This window comes from Mixophyes fleayi, chromosome 1 (assembly GCF_038048845.1).
Source record: "Mixophyes fleayi isolate aMixFle1 chromosome 1, aMixFle1.hap1, whole genome shotgun sequence".
Lineage (NCBI taxonomy): Eukaryota > Metazoa > Chordata > Amphibia > Anura > Limnodynastidae > Mixophyes > Mixophyes fleayi.
In genome coordinates, this window is record NC_134402.1 from 11,261,074 (window position 1) to 11,282,995 (window position 21,922).

The following is a 21,922-nucleotide window of genomic DNA, read 5'->3' on the forward strand; positions in this document are numbered from 1 at the left end:
TGCGCGGTGAGATGTCCGTGCTCGATGAGATGTCCGTGCGCAGTGCTATGTCTGTGCGCAGTGCTATGTCTGTGCGCGGTGAGATGTCCGTGCGCGGTGAGATGTCCGTGCGCGGTGAGATGTCCGTGCTCGATGAGATGTCCGTGCGCGGTGCTATGTCTGTGCACGGTGAGATGTCTGTGCGCGGTGAGATGTCCGTGCGCGGTGCTATGTCCGTGCGCGGTGCGATGCCCACGTGCCACATCGCCAGCAATTGAATTTCCCCCTTAGATTCAGACTTGTTATTTTTACCATCTTGTTAGAGACACAAAAGTCATTTACTGCAGCCAAAGTTAAGTTGAGTTTCCCTAGACGTTTCCATCCATGAGCTTAAGTGTAGAAGTAACAGAGTCAGTCAGACTGTAGCCAAGCGATTGTTAATATTTAAAAATAAAACCCAGTTTCGCTGGCAGGCTGCACTGGAGACACAAATCTCAGGTTAAAGCTCCCCGATATTTCCTAACAGTGTTATGAATTGATAAAGTAGGATGAATGAAAACATGTGATAGAAGTATGAAAATCAGATGGAACCAATTGTATTTTCCTAACACAATGTGGGGAACTTTCCAGTGTGACCCCTACGTGAAGATATCTGTTGGGAAAAAGTCCATCAATGATCGAGATAATTATATTCCCTGCACCTTAGAGCCTGTGTTTGGAAAGTAAGTGATGAATTTTATGTATATATCATTTTTATATATCATTTACAGCAGCACAGAGTATATCAGGAGATGAGTGATGTGTCAGTGAGGACAGGGCTGCATGTGACAGGGGCAGTGACATGATGTGAGGAGGGGAATGGAGGCAGCAGGAAGCCACAGACTGAGAGTTATATAGTGGAAGGAGCAGGGTCCCCCAGCAGCACAGAGTATATCAGGAGATGAGTGATGTGTTAGTGAGGACAGGGCTGCATGTGACAGGGGCAGTGACATGATGGGAGGAAGGGAATGGAGGCAGCAGGAAGCCACAGACTGAGAGTTATATAGTGGAAGGAGCAGGGTCCCCAGCAGCACAGAGTATATCAGGAGATGGGTGATGTGTTAGTGAGGACAGGGCTGCATGTGACAGGGGCAGTGACATGATGTGAGGAGGGGAATGGAGGCAGCAGGAAGCCACAGACTGAGAGTTATATAGTGGAAGGAGCAGGGTCCCCAGCAGCACAGAGTATACCAGGAGATGAGTGATGTGTTGGTGAGGACAGGGCTGCATGTGACAGAGGCAGTGACATGATGTGAGGAGGGGAATGGAGGCAGCAGGAAGCCACAGACTGAGAGTTATATAGTGGAAGGAGCAGGGTCCCCCAGCAGCACAGAGTATATCAGGAGATTAGTGATGTGTTAGTGAGGACAGGGCTGCATGTGACAGGGGCAGTGACATGATGTGAGGAGGGGAATGGAGGCAGCAGGAAGCCACAGACTGAGAGTTATATAGTGGAAGGAGCAGGGTCCCCAGCAGCACAGAGTATATCAGGAGATGAGTGATGTGTTAGTGAGGACAGGGTTGCATGTGACAGGGGCAGTGACATGATGTGAGGAGGGGAATGGAGGCAGCAGGAAGCCATAGACTGAGAGTTATATAGTGGAAGGAGCAGGGTCCCCAGCAGCACAGAGTATATCAGGAGATGAGTGATGTGTTAGTGAGGACAGGACTGCATGTGACAGGGGCAGTGACATGATGTGAGGAGGGGAATGGAGGCAGCAGGAAGCCACAGACTGAGAGTTATATAGTGGAAGGAGTAGGGTCCCCAGCAGCACAGAGTATACCAGGAGATGAGTGATGTGTTAGTGAGGATAGGGCTGCATGTGATAGGGGCAGTGACATGATGTGAGGAGGGGAATGGAGGCAGCAGGAAGCCACAGACTGAGAGTTATATAGTGGAAGGAGCAGGGTCCCCAGCAGCACAGAGTATATCAGGAGATGAGTGATGTGTTAGTGAGGACAGGGCTGCATGTGACATGGGCAGTGACATGATGTGAGGAGGGGAATGGAGGCAGCAGGAAGCCACAGACTGAGAGTTATATAGTGAAAGGAGCAGGGTCCCCCAGCAGCACAGAGTAGATCAGGAGATGAGTGATGTGTTAGTGAGGACAGGGCTGCATGTGACAGGGGCAGTGACATGATGTGAGGAGGGGAATGGAGGCAGCAGGAAGCCACAGACTGAGAGTTATATAGTTGGAGGAGCAGGGTCCTCAGCAAGGATGGTATCGCTCAGCTTCCAAACAAGGAGAGACAAGGGATGGCGGACACACGAAACATGAACAAGCTCTAGAAATCTTGCTGTCAGCCATAACTGTTTTTAATTTCACCTCTGCAGACATAAGATGGGCATAAGTCTGGAGACAGACACACTGTAGCATGCGTGTGCACTACAGAAACACATATTGTGTCTTCTTATGTCCAACTGTATATGAGCCCTTGAGCGTATTTCTGTCCACCCAGCACTGATCACAGCCACTAAGCTAGCTGATATATTTGTAAGAGAAGATGTGATGCGCTGTTGGGGGCACATAACCGCCAATGCCAGAGACACCCCCCTCATCACCCTCCACATCACCCTCCACATCACCCTCCACATCACCCCCCACATCACCCTCTACATCACCCTCCACATCACCCTTCACATCACCCTCCACATCACCCTCCACATCACCCTCTACATCACCCTCCACATCACCCTCCACATCACCCTCTACATCACCCTTCACATCACTCTCTACATCACCCTCCACATCACCCCCCACATCACCCTCCACATCACCCTCTACATCACCCTCCGCATCACCCTCCGCATCACCCTCCGCATCACCCTCCGCATCACCCTCCACATCACCCTCCACATCACCCCCCACATCACCCTCCACACCACCCTCCACATCACCCTCCACATCACCCTCCACATCACCCTCTACATCACCCTCCACATCACCCTCCACATCACCCTCTACATCACCCTTCACATCACTCTCTACATCACCCTCTACATCACCCCCCACATCACCCTCCACATCACCCTCTACATCACCCTCCGCATCACCCTCCGCATCACCCTCCGCATCACCCTCCGCATCACCCTCCACATCACCCTCCACATCACCCCCCACATCACCCTCCACACCACCCTCCACATCACCCTCCACATCACCCCCCACATCACCCTCCACATCACCCTCCACATCACCCTCCACATCACCCTCCACATCACCCTCCGCATCACCCTCCGCATCACCCTCCACACCACCCTCCGCATCACCCTCCGCATCACCCTCCGCATCACCCTCCGCATCACCCTCCACATCACCCCCCACATCACCCTCCACACCACCCTCCACATCACCCTCTACATCACCCTCCACATCACCCTCCACATCACCCTCTACATCACCCTCCACATCACCCTCCACATCACCCTCCACACCACCCTCCACACCACCCTCCACATCACCCTCTACATCACCCTCCACATCACCCTCCACATCACCCTCCACATCACCCTCCACACCACCCTCCACATCACCCTCCACATCACCCTCCACATCACCCCCCACATCACCCCCCACACCACCCTCCACACCACCCTCCACATCACCCCCCACATCACCCCCCACATCACCCTCCACATCACCCTCCACATCACCCTCTACATCACCCTCCGCATCACCCTCCACATCACCCTCCACATCACCTTCCACATCACCCTCCACACCACCCTCCACATCACCCTCTACATCACCCCCCACACCACCCTCCACATCACCCTCCACATCACCCTCTACATCACCCTCCGCATCACCCTCCACATCACCCTCTACATCACCCTCCGCATCACCCTCCACATCACCCTCCACATCACCCTCCACATCACCCTCCACATCACCCTCCACATCACCCCCCACATCACCCTCCACACCACCCTCCACATCACCCTCTACATCACCCTCCACATCACCCTCCACATCACCCTCTACATCACCCTCTACATCACCCCCCACATCACCCTCCACATCACCCTCCACATCACCCTCCACACCACCCTCCACATTACCCTCCACACCACCCTCCACACCACCCTCCACATTACCCTCCACACCACCCCCCACATCACCCTCCACATCACCCTCCACATCACCCTCTACATCACCCTCCACATCACCCTCCACACCACCCTCCACACCACCCTCCACATCACCCTCTACATCACCCTCCACATCACCCTCCACACCACCCCCCACATCACCCTCCACATCACCCTCCACATCACCCCCCACATCACCCTCCACACCACCCTCCACATCACCCTCCACATCACCCCCCACATCACCCTCCGCATCACCCTCCGCATCACCCTCTACATCACCCTCCACATCACCCTCCACATCACCCCCCACATCACCCTCCGCATCACCCTCCGCATCACCCTCCGCATCACCCTCCACATCACCCTCCACATCACCCTCCACATCACCCCCCACATCACCCTCTACATCACCCTCCACACCACCCTCCACATTACCCTCCACACCACCCTCCACACCACCCTCCACATTACCCTCCACACCACCCTCCACATCACCCTCCACATCACCCTCCACATCACCCTCCACACCACCCTCCACACCACCCTCCACACCACCCTCCACACCACCCTCCACATCACCCTCCACACCACCCTCCACATCACCCTCCACACCACCCTCCACATCACCCCCCACATCACCCTCCACATCACCCTCCGCATCACCCTCCGCATCACCCTCCACATCACCCTCCACATCACCCTCCACATCACCCTCCGCATCACCCTCCACACCACCCTCCACATTACCCTCCACACCACCCTCCACACCACCCTCCACACCACCCTCCACATCACCCCCCACATCACCCCCCACATCACCCTCCACATCACCCTCCACATCACCCTCTACATCACCCTCCGCATCACCCTCCACATCACCCTCCACATCACCTTCCACATCACCCTCCACACCACCCTCCACATCACCCTCTACATCACCCCCCACACCACCCTCCACATCACCCTCCACATCACCCTCTACATCACCCTCCGCATCACCCTCCACATCACCCTCTACATCACCCTCCGCATCACCCTCCACATCACCCTCCACATCACCCTCCGCATCACCCTCCACACCACCCTCCACATCACCCCCCACACCACCCTCCACATCACCCTCCGCATCACCCTCCACATCACCCTCCACATCACCCTCCACATCACCCTCCGCATCACCCTCCACATCACCCTCCACACCACCCTCCACACCACCCTCCACACCACCCTCCACACCACCCTCCACATCACCCTCCACACCACCCTCCACATCACCCTCCACACCACCCTCCACATCACCCCCCACATCACCCTCCACATCACCCTCCGCATCACCCTCCGCATCACCCTCCGCATCACCCTCCACATCACCCCCCACATCACCCCCCACATCACCCTCCACACCACCCTCCACATCACCCTCCACATCACCCCCCACATCACCCCCCACATCACCCTCCACACCACCCTCCACATCACCCTCCACACCACCCTCCGCATCACCCTCCACATCACCCCCCACATCACCCCCCACATCACCCTCCACATCACCCTCCGCATCACCCTCCGCATCACCCTCCACATCACCCTCCACATCACCCTCCACATCACCCTCCGCATCACCCTCCGCATCACCCTCCACATCACCCTCCACATCACCCCCCACATCACCCTCCGCATCACCCTCCGCATCACCCTCCGCATCACCCTCCACATCACCCTCCACATCACCCTCCACATCACCCTCCACATCACCCCCCACATCACCCTCCGCATCACCCTCCGCATCACCCTCCGCATCACCCTCCGCATCACCCTCCACATCACCCTCCACACCACCCTCCACATTACCCTCCACACCACCCCCCACACCACCCTCCACATCACCCTCCGCATCACCCTCCGCATCACCCTCCGCATCACCCTCCGCATCACCCTCCACATCACCCTCCACACCACCCTCCACATTACCCTCCACACCACCCCCCACACCACCCTCCACACCACCCTCCACACCACCCTCCACATCACCCTCCGCATCACCCTCCGCATCACCCTCCGCATCACCCTCCACATCACCCTCCACACCACCCTCCACATTACCCTCCACACCACCCCCCACACCACCCTCCACATCACCCTCCACATCACCCTCCACACCACCCTCCACACCACCCTCCACATCACCCTCCACATCACCCTCCGCATCACCCTCCACACCACCCTCCACACCACCCTCCACACCACCCTCCACACCACCCTCCACATCACCCCCCACATCACCCTCCACATCACCCTCCACATCACCCTCCACATCACCCTCCACATCACCCCCCACATCACCCTCCACATCACCCTCCACACCACCCTCCACACCACCCTCCACATCACCCTCCGCATCACCCTCCACATCACCCTCCACATCACCCCCCACATCACCCTCCACATCACCCTCCACATCACCCTCCACATCACCCCCCACACCACCCTCCACATCACCCCCCACATCACCCCCCACATCACCCTCCACATCACCCTCCACATCACCCTCCACATCACCCTCCGCATCACCCTCCACACCACCCTCCACATTACCCTCCACACCACCCTCCACATCACCCTCCACATCACCCTCCACATCACCCTCCACACCACCCTCCACATCACCCCCCACATCACCCTCCCCATCACCCCCCACATCACCCCCCACACCACCCTCCACATCACCCTCCACATCACCCTCCGCATCACCCTCCGCATCACCCTCCACATCACCCTCCGCATCACCCTCCGCATCACCCTCCGCATCACCCTCCACATCACCCTCCACACCACCCTCCACATTACCCTCCACACCACCCTCCACATCACCCTCCACATCACCCTCCACACCACCCTCCACACCACCCTCCACATCACCCTCCACACCACCCTCCACATCACCCTCCACACCACCCTCCACATCACCCCCCACACCACCCTCCACATCACCCCCCACATCACCCTCCACATCACCCTCCACATCACCCTCCACATCACCCTCTACATCACCCTCCACATCACCCTCCGCATCACCCTCCGCATCACCCTCCGCATCACCCTCCGCATCACCCTCCGCATCACCCTCCGCATCACCCTCCGCATCACCCTCCACACCACCCTCCACATCACCCTCCACATCACCCTCTACATCACCCTCCACATCACCCTCCACACCACCCTCCACATTACCCTCCACATTACCCTCCACATCACCCTCCACACCACCCTCCACACCACCCTCCACACCACCCTCCACACCACCCCCCACATCACCCTCCGCATCACCCTCCACATCACCCTCCACATCACCCTCCACATCACCCTCCACATCACCCTCTACATCACCCCCCACATCACCTCCTACATCACCCTCCACATCACCCTCCACACCACCCTCCACATCACCCTCCACACCACCCTCCACACCACCCTCCACATCACCCTCCACATCACCCTCCACATCACCCTCCACATCACCCTCTACATCACCCCCCACATCACCCTCCACATCACCCTCCACATCACCCCCCACATCACCCTCCACATCACCCTCCACATCACCCTCCACATCACCCTCCGCATCACCCTCCGCATCACCCTCCGCATCACCCTCCGCATCACCCTCCGCATCACCCTCCGCATCACCCTTCACATCACCCTTCACATCACCCCCCGCATCACCCTCCGCATCACCCTCCGCATCACCCTCCACACCACCCTCCACACCACCCTCCACATTACCCTCCACATTACCCTCCACATTACCCTCCACATTACCCTCCACATTACCCTCCACATTACCCTCCACATTACCCTCCACATCACCCTCCACACCACCCTCCACACCACCCTCCACACCACCCTCCACACCACCCCCCACATCACCCTCCGCATCACCCTCCACATCACCCTCCACATCACCCTCCACATCACCCTCCACATCACCCTCTACATCACCCCCCACATCACCTCCTACATCACCCTCCACATCACCCTCCACACCACCCTCCACATCACCCTCCACACCACCCTCCACACCACCCTCCACACCACCCTCCCGGGTTCTCAGAGATCACTGTAGAACTATATCAGCCATTGTGGGTTGACCATTTAGCATTTAAACCATTGTTATCACAAGTGAGGACCTACTTTCTGGGCAGCTGAACATCTAGATGTGTTTCCTGTTTATAAAAGGATCTCCTTGTGTTCTGGGGGTAAATGTATCAAGCTGCGAGTTTAAAAAGTGGAGGTGTTATCTACAGCAACCAATCAGATTCTAGGGCCTGATTCATTAAGGATCTTAACTTGAGAAACTTCTTATTTAAGACTCTTGGACAAAACCATGTTACAATGCAAGGGGTGCAAATTAGTGTTCTGTTTTGCACATAAGTTAAATACTGACTGTTTTTTCATGTAGCACACAAATACATGATACCTTATTTGTACACTGAAATTTAAAGTTGATATTTGTGTGCTACATGAAAAAACAGTCAGTATTTAACTTATGTGCAAAACAGAATACTAATTTGCACCCCTTGTATTGTAACATGGTTTTGTCCAAGAGTCTTAAATAAGAAGTTTCTCAAGTTAAGATCCTTAATGAATCAGGCCCTAGAATCTGATTGGTTGCTATAGACAACACTTCCACTTTTCAAACCCTCCAGAAACATGTAAAAGTAAATAAGTTAAAGTAGGATATTTAGCATTGTTATGTAGCTTATAACCACGTTGTTGCTGATTGTTGCCCCCGTCTTAGAACACAGATGAAGACATTTGTATTTGGCTCTTCTGTCGCTGTAATAATAATAATATACGTCTCTTTCCTTCCGTCCAGGATGTTTGAACTGACCTGCACTCTGCCGCTGGAGAAAGACCTGAGGATCACACTCTACGACTACGATCTGATCTCTAAGGATGAGAAGATTGGAGAGACGGTCATAGATTTAGAGAACCGTTTTCTATCCAAATACGGCGCTCGTTGCGGCATCCCTCAGTCATACTGCATGTAGGTAGTAGGGTGTGACGGGAGTCTGACAGTGAGATCCGGTGCTCCGATGTATTCTTCTCACCTACCCCTTGTTCTCATATTTATCAGATAAATCATTCTCACTACAGAATCTCCTCTGCCGCCACCTCTGCCCGCCAGTGTAACATGTGACATACCTGGACTATAAGGATCATTCCATATCTGAGGAGTGACTGTGGCTGCATTGTTAATGGCAGCAACTGGCACAGCATAGATTTATTTCGGCAGCACAACATATTTAAATGTTGGGGCACAGAAAGGGCATTTAACTGGGCATTCGTGGGTTAGTGATTGGCCGCAGAGGTTTGTCCCCAGTGAGCCCCGTTTCCGAGCTCATTTCCATCATTGTTAAAAACACTATCAACCAAACAAAGTGCAACGTGTACGGACAGTGTTGATGTCCCCTCATTCCCATGATTAGTCTAGGACATAAAGGAGGCGAAACTGAGCAGTATTTCGGGAGAACAGGAGAAAATGAAAACTAATGAAGCGAGTAGTCCTAAGGGGTAGTAGGCTGGTCATTATTATTATTACATAATTGAATGCACTGCTGGGGGTAATTTTTCTTAAATAACCACTTTGTAGATATATTATAGTTTGGCAATGGCCTCCCTGTCTTGCAGCACCTCTGGTATATCTCAAAAGACCTGTCAATACCACTTGATGTAACCAACACTAGATTCAGTGATATCACCCTTCATAATCGGAATCTAATATTGTTCAGCCCGACCTGATACAAGATCCCTCACTCTTCCAGGTGACAGTGTGCACCACGTGGTAGAGAAGTCAATAAACTGTTCCATTTCCTGTTTAGCTCTGGACCGAATCAGTGGAGGGACCAACTGCGACCTTCCCAGCTGCTTCACATATATACCCAGCAGCGCAACCTAAAACCTCCAGTCTACAAGAACAACAAGATTGTGTTCCGGAATCATGAATTCAATATCTCTGACCTGGGTGAGCTTCTGTGTGGGATATATGTCCTTGTTTTGTGGCTTGAAGATTTATCCATATAAATTACTTTATTTGGTCTAAACGGCTGAGTATCTTCTTGTCTGAAATAAAACAGGTTAGGTGTATGAACATTGTTTCATATAGAAATGTATTTGAAACCATAATCTTCCCATCTCAGGAGCTCTGTGCTGCTGGGAGACCCTGCTCCTTCCACTATATAACTCTCAGTCTGTGGCTTCCTGCTGCCTCCATTCCCCTTCTCACATCATGTCACTGCCCCTGTCACATGCAGCCCTGTCCTCACTAACACATCACTCATCTCCTGATATACTCTGTGCTGCTGGGGACCCTGCTCCTTCCACTATATAACTCTCAGTCTGTGGCTTCCTGCTGCCTCCATTCGCCTCCTCACATCATGTCACTGCATCTGTCACATGCAGCCCTGTCCTCACTAACACATCACTCATCTCCAGATATACTCTGTGCTGCTGGGGGACCCTGCTCATTCCACTATATAACTCTCAGTCTGTGGCTTCCTGCTGCCTCCATTCCCCTCCTCACATCATGTCACTGCCCCTGTCACATGCACCCTTGTCCTCACTAACACATCACTCATCTCCTGATATACTCTGTGCTGCTGGGGGACCCTTCTCCTTCCACTATATAAGTCTCAGTCTGTGGCTTCCTGCTGCCTCCATTCCCCTCCTCACATCATGTCACTGCCCCTGTCACATGCAGCCCTGTCCTCACTAACACATCACTCATCTCCTGATATACTCTGTGCTGCTGGGGACCCTGCTCCTTCCACTATATAACTCTCAGTCTGTGGCTTCCTGCTGCCTCCATTCCCCTCCTCACATCATGTCACTGCCCCTGTCACATGCAGCTCTGTCCTCACTAACACATCACTCATCTCCTGATATACTCTGTGCTGCTGGGGACCCTGCTCCTTCCACTATATAACTCTCAGTCTGTGGCTTCCTGCTGCCTCCATTCGCCTCCTCACATCATGTCACTGCATCTGTCACATGCAGCCCTGTCCTCACTAACACATCACTCATCTCCAGATATACTCTGTGCTGCTGGGGGACCCTGCTCATTCCACTATATAACTCTCAGTCTGTGGCTTCCTGCTGCCTCCATTCGCCTCCTCACATCATGTCACTGCATCTGTCACATGCAGCCCTGTCCTCACTAACACATCACTCATCTCCTGATATACTCTGTGCTGCTGGGGGGACCCTACTCCTTCCACTATATAACTCTCAGTCTGTGGCTTCCTGCTGCCTCCATTCCCCTCCTCACATCATGTCACTGCCCTGTCACATGCAGCCCTGTCCTCACTAACACATCACTCATCTCCAGATATACTCTGTGCTGCTGGGGGACCCTGCTCATTCCACTATATAACTCTCAGTCTGTGGCTTCCTGCTGCCTCCATTCCCCTCCTCACATCATGTCACTGCCCCTGTCACATGCTGCCCTGTCCTCACTAACACATCACTCATCTCCTGATATACTTTGCCTCCCACAAGATCAACACACTCCTTTCCATAAATATTCTGCGCTGCTTTGAGCACTCAGATGATTTGATTGGCTATAGGTTTTTCTAGGACCAGCCACTTGAAAACTGAGGACATCTCGGTCAGCGGGAGATGAAGATCCAATACAACAATGCGCTCACACCTTAGTGAAACCCACCTTAATCTTTTAGTTATTTAGCTTCTTAGTTCTGCGTGGACAAAGGCCAGTAATGTAACTGCAGAGTAGAACAGTCCTTCAAGCTAAGATGCCAGAAGTAACAGCTGATTGATAGAAAAACATGGATCGGACGTTACAGAGGATTCTTTTGTCCACGTTGATGTTTTACGTAATAATATGCAGAAATAAGTGGGAACAATAGAAGGTAATTTGTACACAATGAATTTTCAAATTCTAAAAACTGGTCGCTGTGATGCAAAACGTCTCTGGCCATTAAAGGGTTAAACCTGGGACTTTGTTATTAAATATTGGTTTTGCGGTTATCACCATAGCCTGTTGTGGTGGCACTTGTCTTTTATTAGCTGAAACCTAAGGCTAGGAGACACTGCTCACTGCTTGGTAGGCTGAGCTCCGTGAAAGGACTATCTGTCCCATAATGCACTTCTGCAAGAATCTGTAATTTCTCCAGTCAGAAGGGTTCTGTCAAGATAAGGGGGGCACAGATCAGGGTTCTTGCCCGTCTGGGGGCTCTGAGAAGTACAAGGGCTAGTGACATTTAGGAGCCACATCAAAGTCTCATCAAAAAAATTATTTTAGCAACGTGACTGAATTTATTTTCTTTTTCTGATTTCTTTTCGCTTACAGCTGACAGTAAATTCCCTAACCCACATCTGGGGTCCCCCGAAGAACGCCTGGCCCTGCACGTACTGCACAAACAGGGGCTGGTGTGCGAGCATGTGGAGACAAGATCCTTGTACAGTCCCTTGCAGCCTGATATAGAACAGGTATGGGCATTTTATTGTATATACTGTAAAGCAGTAGGACACATGCAGAGTACGTCCATCTGTGCCAATATCACCGAGATCAAAGATAAAGCTGCAGTGTAATAATCCCGTAAAGTCAGGGTATGAAGGTCAGGGAAGGTACGCAGGCCAAACACCAGATCCTCAATGGTTTACAAGCACTTGTCGGTTTATTACAGTCACTTATATATGTATCCATTGTTCTGGCATTTTTCTCAGAGGTTCAGAATATCCCTTATGTAAGGAAGCCGGAATGTGTTGTCGTTTCACAGTTGTGTGTTATTCCTATTTAATGCTATAGTGAAGCAACAGCATGAGACAGATCATAGAATTGTGAAGATGTGTTTAGTTATTCCACACAGGGTTTGCACGCGGTCAATACATTTTATATATAAATGCTGCCCAAGGTTGTGTATAGAAAATCTCCTTTAGGAAGTTATGACACATATATAGACATTTATATGTCCGACATTTATACCTATAACTCATAGCAACCTGCTTCTGGCTGATTGTATATTCACCCCTCCAGTTGATTAATTAATTAGCGCTGCGGATATAGTATTTGGTATTTGAAGCCACGCCCATTTGTACTCACGTGGGATTCATAGAGGGAAAAACAACAGATGTTTGTATTTAATCACATTTTATATAAAAAAGTTATTGATAACTGTCCGGTATATAAGACACACGGTTATATTATGATATAGCGTACAGAGATGGTAACACTGTCACACCGCGTCTCTGCGCTATCACCATGCTGCCGTGTGGTGGGAGAGTACACACTGTGCCTGATAGATATCTGGTGAAGCTGCTGTGTTTGGGCCGGAGGCAGCTTGAGATGCATCCGACTGGTCACATGCACGCTGATACGCTTTCTCTTGGGTGTTCCCTTTCCTACAGAAATTTGGGGTGCTACGTGAGTCGCATAATGTCTTTGTATACATTAATTACCCCCACCAATGTCAGCCATTTTCATTTACTGCCTCAATTACCCCCAAGTCAGCCGTTTTGGTTTAGTGCCTCTCTTAATCCCTACGTCAGCCGTTTTGGTTTAGTGCCTCTCTTAATCCCTACGTCAGCCGTTTTGGTTTAGTGCCTCCCTTAATCCCTACGTCAGCCGTTTTGTACTACTATCAGTTTCCTTGTACTTACACAATATCTCCTTTTTGTCTTTAGGGAAAGCTGCAGATGTGGGTAGACCTGTTTCCTAAGTCTCTGGGGACTCCTGGCCCACCGTTTAATGTAACACCAAGAAAGGCAAAAAGGTGAGATACATTACCCGTGTGCCCGAGGGCTGGTCATACCGTGTGCCCGAGGGCTGGTCAGATGCCTGGTCAGATACCGTGTGCCCGAGGACTGGTCAGATACCGTGTGCCCGAGGACTGGTCATATCGTGTGCCCGAGGGCTGGTCAGATACCTGGTCAGATACCGTGTGCCCGAGGACTGGTCAGATATCATGTGCCCGAGGGCTGGTCAGATATCATGTGCCCAAGGACTGGTCAGATACTGTGTGCCCGAGGACTGGTCAGATATCATGTGCCCGAGGACTGGTCAGATACTGTGTGCCCGAGGGCTGGTCAGATATCATGTGCCTGAGGACTGGTCAGATACTGTGTGCCCGAGGACTGGTCAGATATCATGTGCCCAAGGACTGGTCAGATACTGTGTGCCCGAGGACTGGTCAGATATCATGTGCCCAAGGACTGGTCAGATACTGTGTGCCCGAGGACTGGTCAGATATCATGTGCCTGAGGACTGGTCAGATACTGTGTGCCCGAGGACTGGTCAGATATCATGTGCCTGAGGACTGGTCAGATACTGTGTGCCCGAGGACTGGTCAGATATCATGTGCCTGAGGACTGGTCAGATATCATGTGCCCGAGGACTGGTCAGATATCATGTGCCTGAGGACTGGTCAGATATCATGTGTCCGAGGACTGGTCAGATACCGTGTGCCCGAGGGCTGGTCAGATATCATGTGCCCGAGGACTGGTCAGATACTGTGTGCCCGAGGACTGGTCAGATATCATGTGCCCAAGGACTGGTCAGATACTGTGTGCCCGAGGACTGGTCAGATATCATGTGCCCAAGGACTGGTCAGATACTGTGTGCCCGAGGACTGGTCAGATATCATGTGCCTGAGGACTGGTCAGATATCATGTGCCCGAGGACTGGTCAGATATCATGTGCCTGAGGACTGGTCAGATATCATGTGTCCGAGGACTGGTCAGATACCGTGTGCCCGAGGGCTGGTCAGATATCATGTGCCCGAGGACTGGTCAGATACCGTGTGCCCGAGGACTGGTCAGATACTGTGTGCCCGAGGACTGGTCAGATATCATGTGCCCGAGGGCTGGTCAGATATCATGTGCCCAAGGACTGGTCAGATACTGTGTGCCCGAGGACTGGTCAGATATCATGTGCCTGAGGACTGGTCAGATATCATGTGCCCGAGGACTGGTCAGATACCGTGTGCCAGAGGACTGGTCAGATATCATGTGCCCGAGGACTGGTCAGATACCGTGTGCCAGAGGACTGGTCAGATATCATGTGCCCGAGGACTGGTCAGATACCGTGTGCCAGAGGACTGGTCAGATATCATGTGCCCGAGGACTGGTCAGATATCATGTGCCCGAGGACTGGTCAGATACCGTGTGCCAGAGGACTGGTCAGATATCATGTGCCCGAGGACTGGTCAGATACCGTGTGCCCGAGGGCTGGTCAGATATCATGTGCCCGAGGGCTGGTCAGATATCATGTGTCCGAGGACTGGTCAGATACCGTGTGCCAGAGGACTGGTCAGATATCATGTGCCCGAGGACTGGTCAGATATTGTGCGCCCGAGGGCTGGTCATATCGTGTGCCCGAGGGCTGGTCAGATACCTGGTCAGATACTGTGTGCCCGAGGACTGGTCAGATATCATGTGTCCGAGGACTGGTCAGATACCGTGTGCCAGAGGACTGGTCAGATATCATGTGCCCAAGGACTGGTCAGATACCGTGTGCCAGAGGACTGGTCAGATATCATGTGTCCGAGGACTGGTCAGATATCATGTGCCCGAGGGCTGGTCAGATATCATGTGCCCGAGGACTGGTCAGATACCGTGTGCCCGAGGGCTGGTCAGATATCATGTGCCCGAGGGCTGGTCAGATATCATGTGCCCGAGGGCTGGTCAGATATCATGTGCCCGAGGACTGGTCAGATACCGTGTGCCCGAGGGCTGGTCAGATATCATGTGCCCGAGGACTGGTCAGATATCATGTGCCCGAGGACTGGTCAGATATCATGTGCCCGAGGACTGGTCAGATACCGTGTGCCCGAGGGCCCAGACAGACATTGCCCGCAGTCGGCGGCACAAATGTCATGAAATCCTCGGTGACACCAGACGGATATTGTCAGTGAGGGATTTTACAGTGGACATTTATTTTTCATACATTCCTAAATTCGGTGTCCGTGCCCCCCCCCCGCCCCCCGCTTAGATACAGTTGTGGGAGTACATGTTCCAGCGGTCCTGGCTGCAGGGCATGCTGCTTCTTGTAGTTCCACAAGCACAAGGATGCTCTGGCAACCATGAGCATTGCTTCGGCTTGTGGTTCTACAAATGCCATTATGCTCAAGCAGTTAATGTCAGCTAGGGCTTGCTGAGACTTGTAGTTCCACAATAGCTCTTAATCTATTTCTGACATTTCGCTATTACCCTGGTACCCACTGCTCCAGGGATGCCAAGAAGAGCCCAGTGCTAGTCATCCTGAGGCTGGTGGTCCCTGGGAGGGGGGTGCACGGTGTCGCATGGTCAGCTTACAACAGGGGCCTCCAGGTTACGGGTCTGCCTGTTATCGGGTGACCAGCCCAGAATGTCCTAGCCTGGTGCAGGGGTCCCTAAGGTTTGTGGTCCAATAGAGAGGTCTCGTACAAGGTCCAAGTCTAGCTAGGCTGCGTGCTACCCTCCAACGCCAGGGGGCGTGCTACCCTCCAGCGCCAGGACAGGTAGTTACCCAGTACGTGTGCAGGCTGCAGCCTAATACAGGGAGGGAGGTAGTTCATTTTAGTAAACGTTTGGAAGTCCGGACCACCCACTAATACCATCACTTACGTCAGCCTCTTTGACCTGAGGGTTTGCGTGGGTGGAGGACTTGCACACAAGCCCAGGGCCCAGTAATGACTCTGGCATTGCCGATGGTACCGGTGAGATCAGCAGATATCTGTTAACAGCTGACTCATGGAGGATTATAATGGACTCTTTCTCCTTTATACAGGTTCTACTTACGCTGCATCATCTGGAACACCAGAGACGTGATCCTGGATGACGTCTCCATCACGGGAGAGAAGATGAGTGATATCTATGTGAAGAGGTGAGAATACACCATTCTGTGTCAGTGTATGATACGGTGTCTGAGATCTCTTATATGACCCCATCACCCCACACACAGGATAAGGTACAGGTCCACCAGCCCCGCTGCGTCTATATCTGAACGCAGGACGTAAGATTGTCGGAGATCGGCTCTGTCCATCGGACAGGCCTGGATATATTATTCTTGTGAGCACAAGACGTAAGCTCATAGATGTCCAGGAAAACACAGGGATAATGCAGGACAGAGCATCTATGTTTCATGTCGTGTTCCCCCAAACATCCGTTTACTCGGATAAATGGGCGACGCCTGGGAACCTTCTATGTAATTGAGTCGGCCATCGTCTTTCAGAACTACTGGTTAGGAACAAAACCCATGTTCTTATTTAAAGAGCAAATCAAACCAATATTGGGCATTAATTATTTTCAAAGACTGTGTTACTGAGCCGCAAAATATACCTGAAGTCACTGGAGTGGTTATGTGTTTGAATATGTCCAACCTCGTTCTCTGTTATAAGTTTAAGTTTAAGTTATAAGTTTGTGCTAATTCAACAGAGTGTGGCTGGTATGTTTATCGGACTTACAGTAATGCTCAGTGTGTATTGGTGGACTCCTACAAAAAGGGAAGGCAAGCAATGTCACAGCAGCTTAAGTGACTGCATCCTTAGCTTTCTGACCTGTATCAGACGATATAAGAACACTGTAGTAAAAGATTCGACTGGGGCTTCAGCTGTACTGTACTTCTTATTAGAGCTGCAGGGTAATGTCAGCATAACACTTAGCAGTGTATTCTCCTTTCATGCTACATATCATCATCATCACCATTTATTTATATAGCGCTACTGATTCTGCAGCGCTGTACAGAGAACTCACTCACATCAGTCCCTGCCCCATTGGAGCTCACAGTTTAAATTCCCTAACATACACACACACACACAGACACACGGGTCAATTTGTTAGCAGCCAATTAACCTACAAGTATGTTTTAGGAGTGTGGGAGGAAACCGCAGCACCCGGAGGAAACTCATGTAAACACGGGGAGAACATACAAACTCCACACAGATAAGGCCATGGTCGGGAATTGAACTCAGGACCCTGTGCTGTGAGGTAGAAGTGCTAACCACTGAGCCACCGTGCCGCCCATACATATCTAAAAATGTCAATTTTGGGGGCTTAGTGGCCCTAAAAGACAGCCGGTCAATAACATGGTTTGTTTCAGGATGTAAACTCGTAAAATTCTGTAAATCTTTTAAAAGTCTGTCGCCCACCAGGGCTCATTGTGCCCCCACTTGCTGTATGGCGACTAATTGTGACTTAGATTACACTGCATTATTAATCTCAGTTCTCCATTTATGTCAAAAAGACTCTTTTCAGATAGTTGTTCATACAAAAATTATACTACTTGTCACGACGGGGGGAATGAACAATCACTGGGCCATTTCTCCATCCAGCTGCCAGTCAGAATACGCCTTGTGTTCAGAGTTACAGGGGCTTCTGGGAGGCATTAAACTCTCAGTATATTGAGCTGGTTTATATAAAGCCGGGGAACGTTATATACACATTTTCTCCCATATAGGTGGGAATTAGATGAAAGTAATGCCTTTGTTCCGATGACATGTTGCATACGTTGTACAAATATACTTCCTCTGGAGCTAAACACTGCGTCCTGTCTCTCCTCCCGTAGTTGGCTGATAGGCCACGAGGAAAATAAACAGAAAACAGATGTGCACTACAGGTCTATGGGAGGCGAAGGAAACTTCAACTGGCGATTTGTCTTTCCCTTTGATTATCTTCCTGCAGAGCAGGTCTGCGCAGTGTCTGTAAAGGTAAGAACAGCTCGGAAACATGTGGCGGACAAAGCCGGGGCTGTCTGAGCGCAGCGCGGGCGTGTGTCAGCTCTTTGTACGAGAGCAGAGCCGGTGAACCTTGGAAACCGCTTTAGGTTGTTAAATAAACTGTTGGGGCCGATGTCTCTCCTGTTAGTTCAGTTGTCCACCAGGAAGTAACTGAGCAGCCGTAAGAATCTGCCCTTAAACTCTTATTAGCTTAGGGAGCGGAATGACACGGTCGTCTCTCTATAACTTATGTCAGGAAAGGCAAATATATATATTGTTGTTATAATAAGCAATGTCAGGTTCCCCCGTTCCTGTTTCCTCTTCTCTGAGCACCATATTTACTTATATATTTGTTACCTGTCCCCCAGCAAGAGCTCTACAAACAGAGGCGTTACCTCTGCGCTGCCTATTGGAGTTAGGGGAGGCAGCACAGTGAGACCAGAGGGATTGGATAGAGGAACAGGAAGGAGCTGCAGGGATAGGACACAGGGAGAGGGTGAAACAAGGCAATATATAAATAATACAGGGCACCCTGTAAAGTTAAGGTGACATGGGCTAAAATGAGCTGCAAAGGTCTCAGGTATAACTAGAACACAGTAAATGTCTTATTGGAGGAGACGTCATGTATATGTCTCTGCTAGAAAATAACGTTACCTTAAAAAAAACACCCGATTTTGCTCCACTATACACATAGAAGCTGCTGTGTAATGGCACAAAAAGTTTTGGATGCAAGTGGCCGGGTAAGGTCACGGTCTGCACTGGTAGGTGCGCTACGCTGTATGGTCATGGTCTGCACTGGTAGGTGCGCTTCGCTGTATGGTCACGGTCTGCACTGGTAGGTGCGCTACGCTGTATGGTCGTGGTCTGCACTGGTAGGTGCGCTTCGCTGTATGGTCACGGTCTGCACTGGTAGGTGCGCTACGCTGTAAGGTCACGGTCTGCACTGGTAGGTGCGCTACGCTGTATGGTCACGGTCTGCACTGGTAGGTGCACCACGCTGTAAGGTCACGGTCTGCACTGGTAGGTGCGGTACGCTGTATGGTCACGGTCTGCACTGGTAGGTGCGCTACGCTGTATGGTCGTGATCTGCACTGGTAGGTGCGCTACGCTGTAAGGTCACAGTCTGCACTGGTAGGTGCACCACGCTGTAAGGTCACAGTCTGCACTGGTAGGTGCGCTACGCTGTAAGGTCATGGTCTGCACTAGTAGGTGCGCTACGCTGTAAGGTCACGGTCTGCACTGGTAGGTGCGCTACGCTGTATGGTCACGGTCTGCACTGGTAGGTGCGCTACGCTGTATGGTCACGGTCTGCACTGGTAGGTGCGCTACGCTGTAAGGTCAGAGTCTGCACTGGTAGGTGCGCTACGCTGTATGGTCACGGTCTGCACTGGTAGGTGCGCTACGCTGTAAGGTCATGGTCTGCACTGGTAGGTGCGCTACGCTGTAAGGTCATGGTCTGCACTGGTAGGTGCGCTACGCTGTATGGTCATGGTCTGCACTGGTAGGTGCGCTACGCTGTATGGTCATGGTCTGCACTGGTAGGTGCGCTACGCTGTAAGGTCATGGTCTGCACTGGTAGGTGCGCTACGCTGTATGGTCACGGTCTGCACTGGTAGGTGCGCTACGCTGTAAGGTCACGGTCTGCACGGGTAGGTGCGCTACGCTGTATGGTCACGGTCTGCACTGGTAGGTGCGCTACGCTGTAAGGTCATAGTCTGCACTGGTAGGTGCACCACGCTGTAAGGTCACAGTCTGCACTGGTAGGTGCATCACGCTGTAAGGTCACAGTTTGCACTGGTAGGTGCGCTACGCTGTAAGGTCATAGTCTGCACTGGTAGGTGCACCACGCTGTAAGGTCACGGTCTGCACTGGTAGGTGCGCTACGCTGTATGGTCATGGTCTGCACTGGTAGGTGCACCACGCTGTAAGGTCACAGTCTGCACTGGTAGGTGCACTACGCTGTAAGGTCACAGTCTGCACTGGTAGGTGCACCACGCTGTAAGGTCACAGTCTGCACTGGTAGGTGCGCTACGCTGTAAGGTCACAGTCTGCACTGGTAGGTGCACCACGCTGTAAGGTCACAGTCTGCACTGGTAGGTGTGCTACGCTGTAAGGTCACAGTCTGCACTGGTAGGTGCACCACGCTGTAAGGTCACAGTCTGCACTGGTAGGTGCACCACGCTGTAAGGTCACAGTCTGCACTGGTAGGTGCGCTACGCTGTATGGTCACGGTCTGCACTGGTAGGTGCACCACGCTGTAAGGTCACGGTCTGCACTGGTAGGTGCGCTACGCTGTAAGGTCAGAGTCTGCACTGGTAGGTGCGCTACACTGTAAGGTCATAGTCTGCACTGGTAGGTGCACCACGCTGTAAGGTCACAGTCTGCACTGGTAGGTGCGCTACGCTGTATGGTCACAGTAGGTGCGCTACGCTGTAAGGTCAGAGTCTGCACTGGTAGGTGCACCACGCTGTAAGGTCACAGTCTGCACTGGTAGGTGCGCTACACTGTAAGGTCATAGTCTGCACTGGTAGGTAGGTGGTGTTATGGTCTAACATTGGCTGCACCAATTTTCCCTTTATAATGGATCCATCATCTGCTCACAGTGGAGGCCGCCATTTAGTTGTGTAAATCAGTATTTATCCGACTATCTCACAAAGTGTCTCATTAATGTCACTAGTTTGTAATAAATTGCTGTAATCTCTGCATACTGTGTTGTATGTACCAGACACCCACATATCACCCGTCTGTCTTACAGGAACATTTCTGGAGTTTGGACAAGACTGAAAATAAAATCCCCCCGACCCTCGTTCTACAAATCTGGGACAATGACAAGTTCTCCTTTGATGATTACTTAGGTAAGGAATGAGCTGGGTACTGGGACAGCTGTCTCGGAGAACATACAAACTCCACACAGATAATTGAGCTCATGACCCCAGTGCTGTGAGGCAGAAGTGCTAATCGTAATTACAGGAGATGTCGTACAGGATTGCCCCTGTACCTACCTATCAGAACTGAGGGGTCCCATGTCTCGGACCCTCCCCCTACTGGAGATCACTGATTACATGACTGCTGCTGGTGGTTAAGGGGAGGGGGTTTT

The 21,922-nt window shown here is 51.9% G+C and overlaps 2 protein-coding genes across 8 annotated transcripts in view; both read left to right on the forward strand.

Annotated features, from left to right (window-relative positions):
- Positions 1-21,922, forward strand: part of DYSF (dysferlin) — a 253,752-nt gene that overhangs the window by 214,472 nt on the left and 17,358 nt on the right. For all 7 annotated transcript variants that reach the window (XM_075188311.1, XM_075188613.1, XM_075188225.1 and 4 more), the window contains 8 exons: positions 610-701; positions 8,991-9,161; positions 9,997-10,139; positions 12,483-12,622; positions 13,817-13,905; positions 16,899-16,994; positions 18,675-18,816; positions 21,581-21,680. In XM_075188311.1, the coding sequence (XP_075044412.1) occupies positions 610-701; positions 8,991-9,161; positions 9,997-10,139; positions 12,483-12,622; positions 13,817-13,905; positions 16,899-16,994; positions 18,675-18,816; positions 21,581-21,680 (973 nt within the window). The remainder of the gene's footprint in view (positions 1-609; positions 702-8,990; positions 9,162-9,996; positions 10,140-12,482; positions 12,623-13,816; positions 13,906-16,898; positions 16,995-18,674; positions 18,817-21,580; positions 21,681-21,922) is intronic.
- LOC142103563 (uncharacterized) lies at positions 3,954-7,106 on the forward strand (the record flags this gene model as incomplete). Its single annotated transcript, XM_075187633.1, has 2 exons — positions 3,954-4,340; positions 6,237-7,106. Coding segments are annotated over 2 exons (1,257 nt in total), but the record flags the coding sequence as incomplete, so codon positions are not given.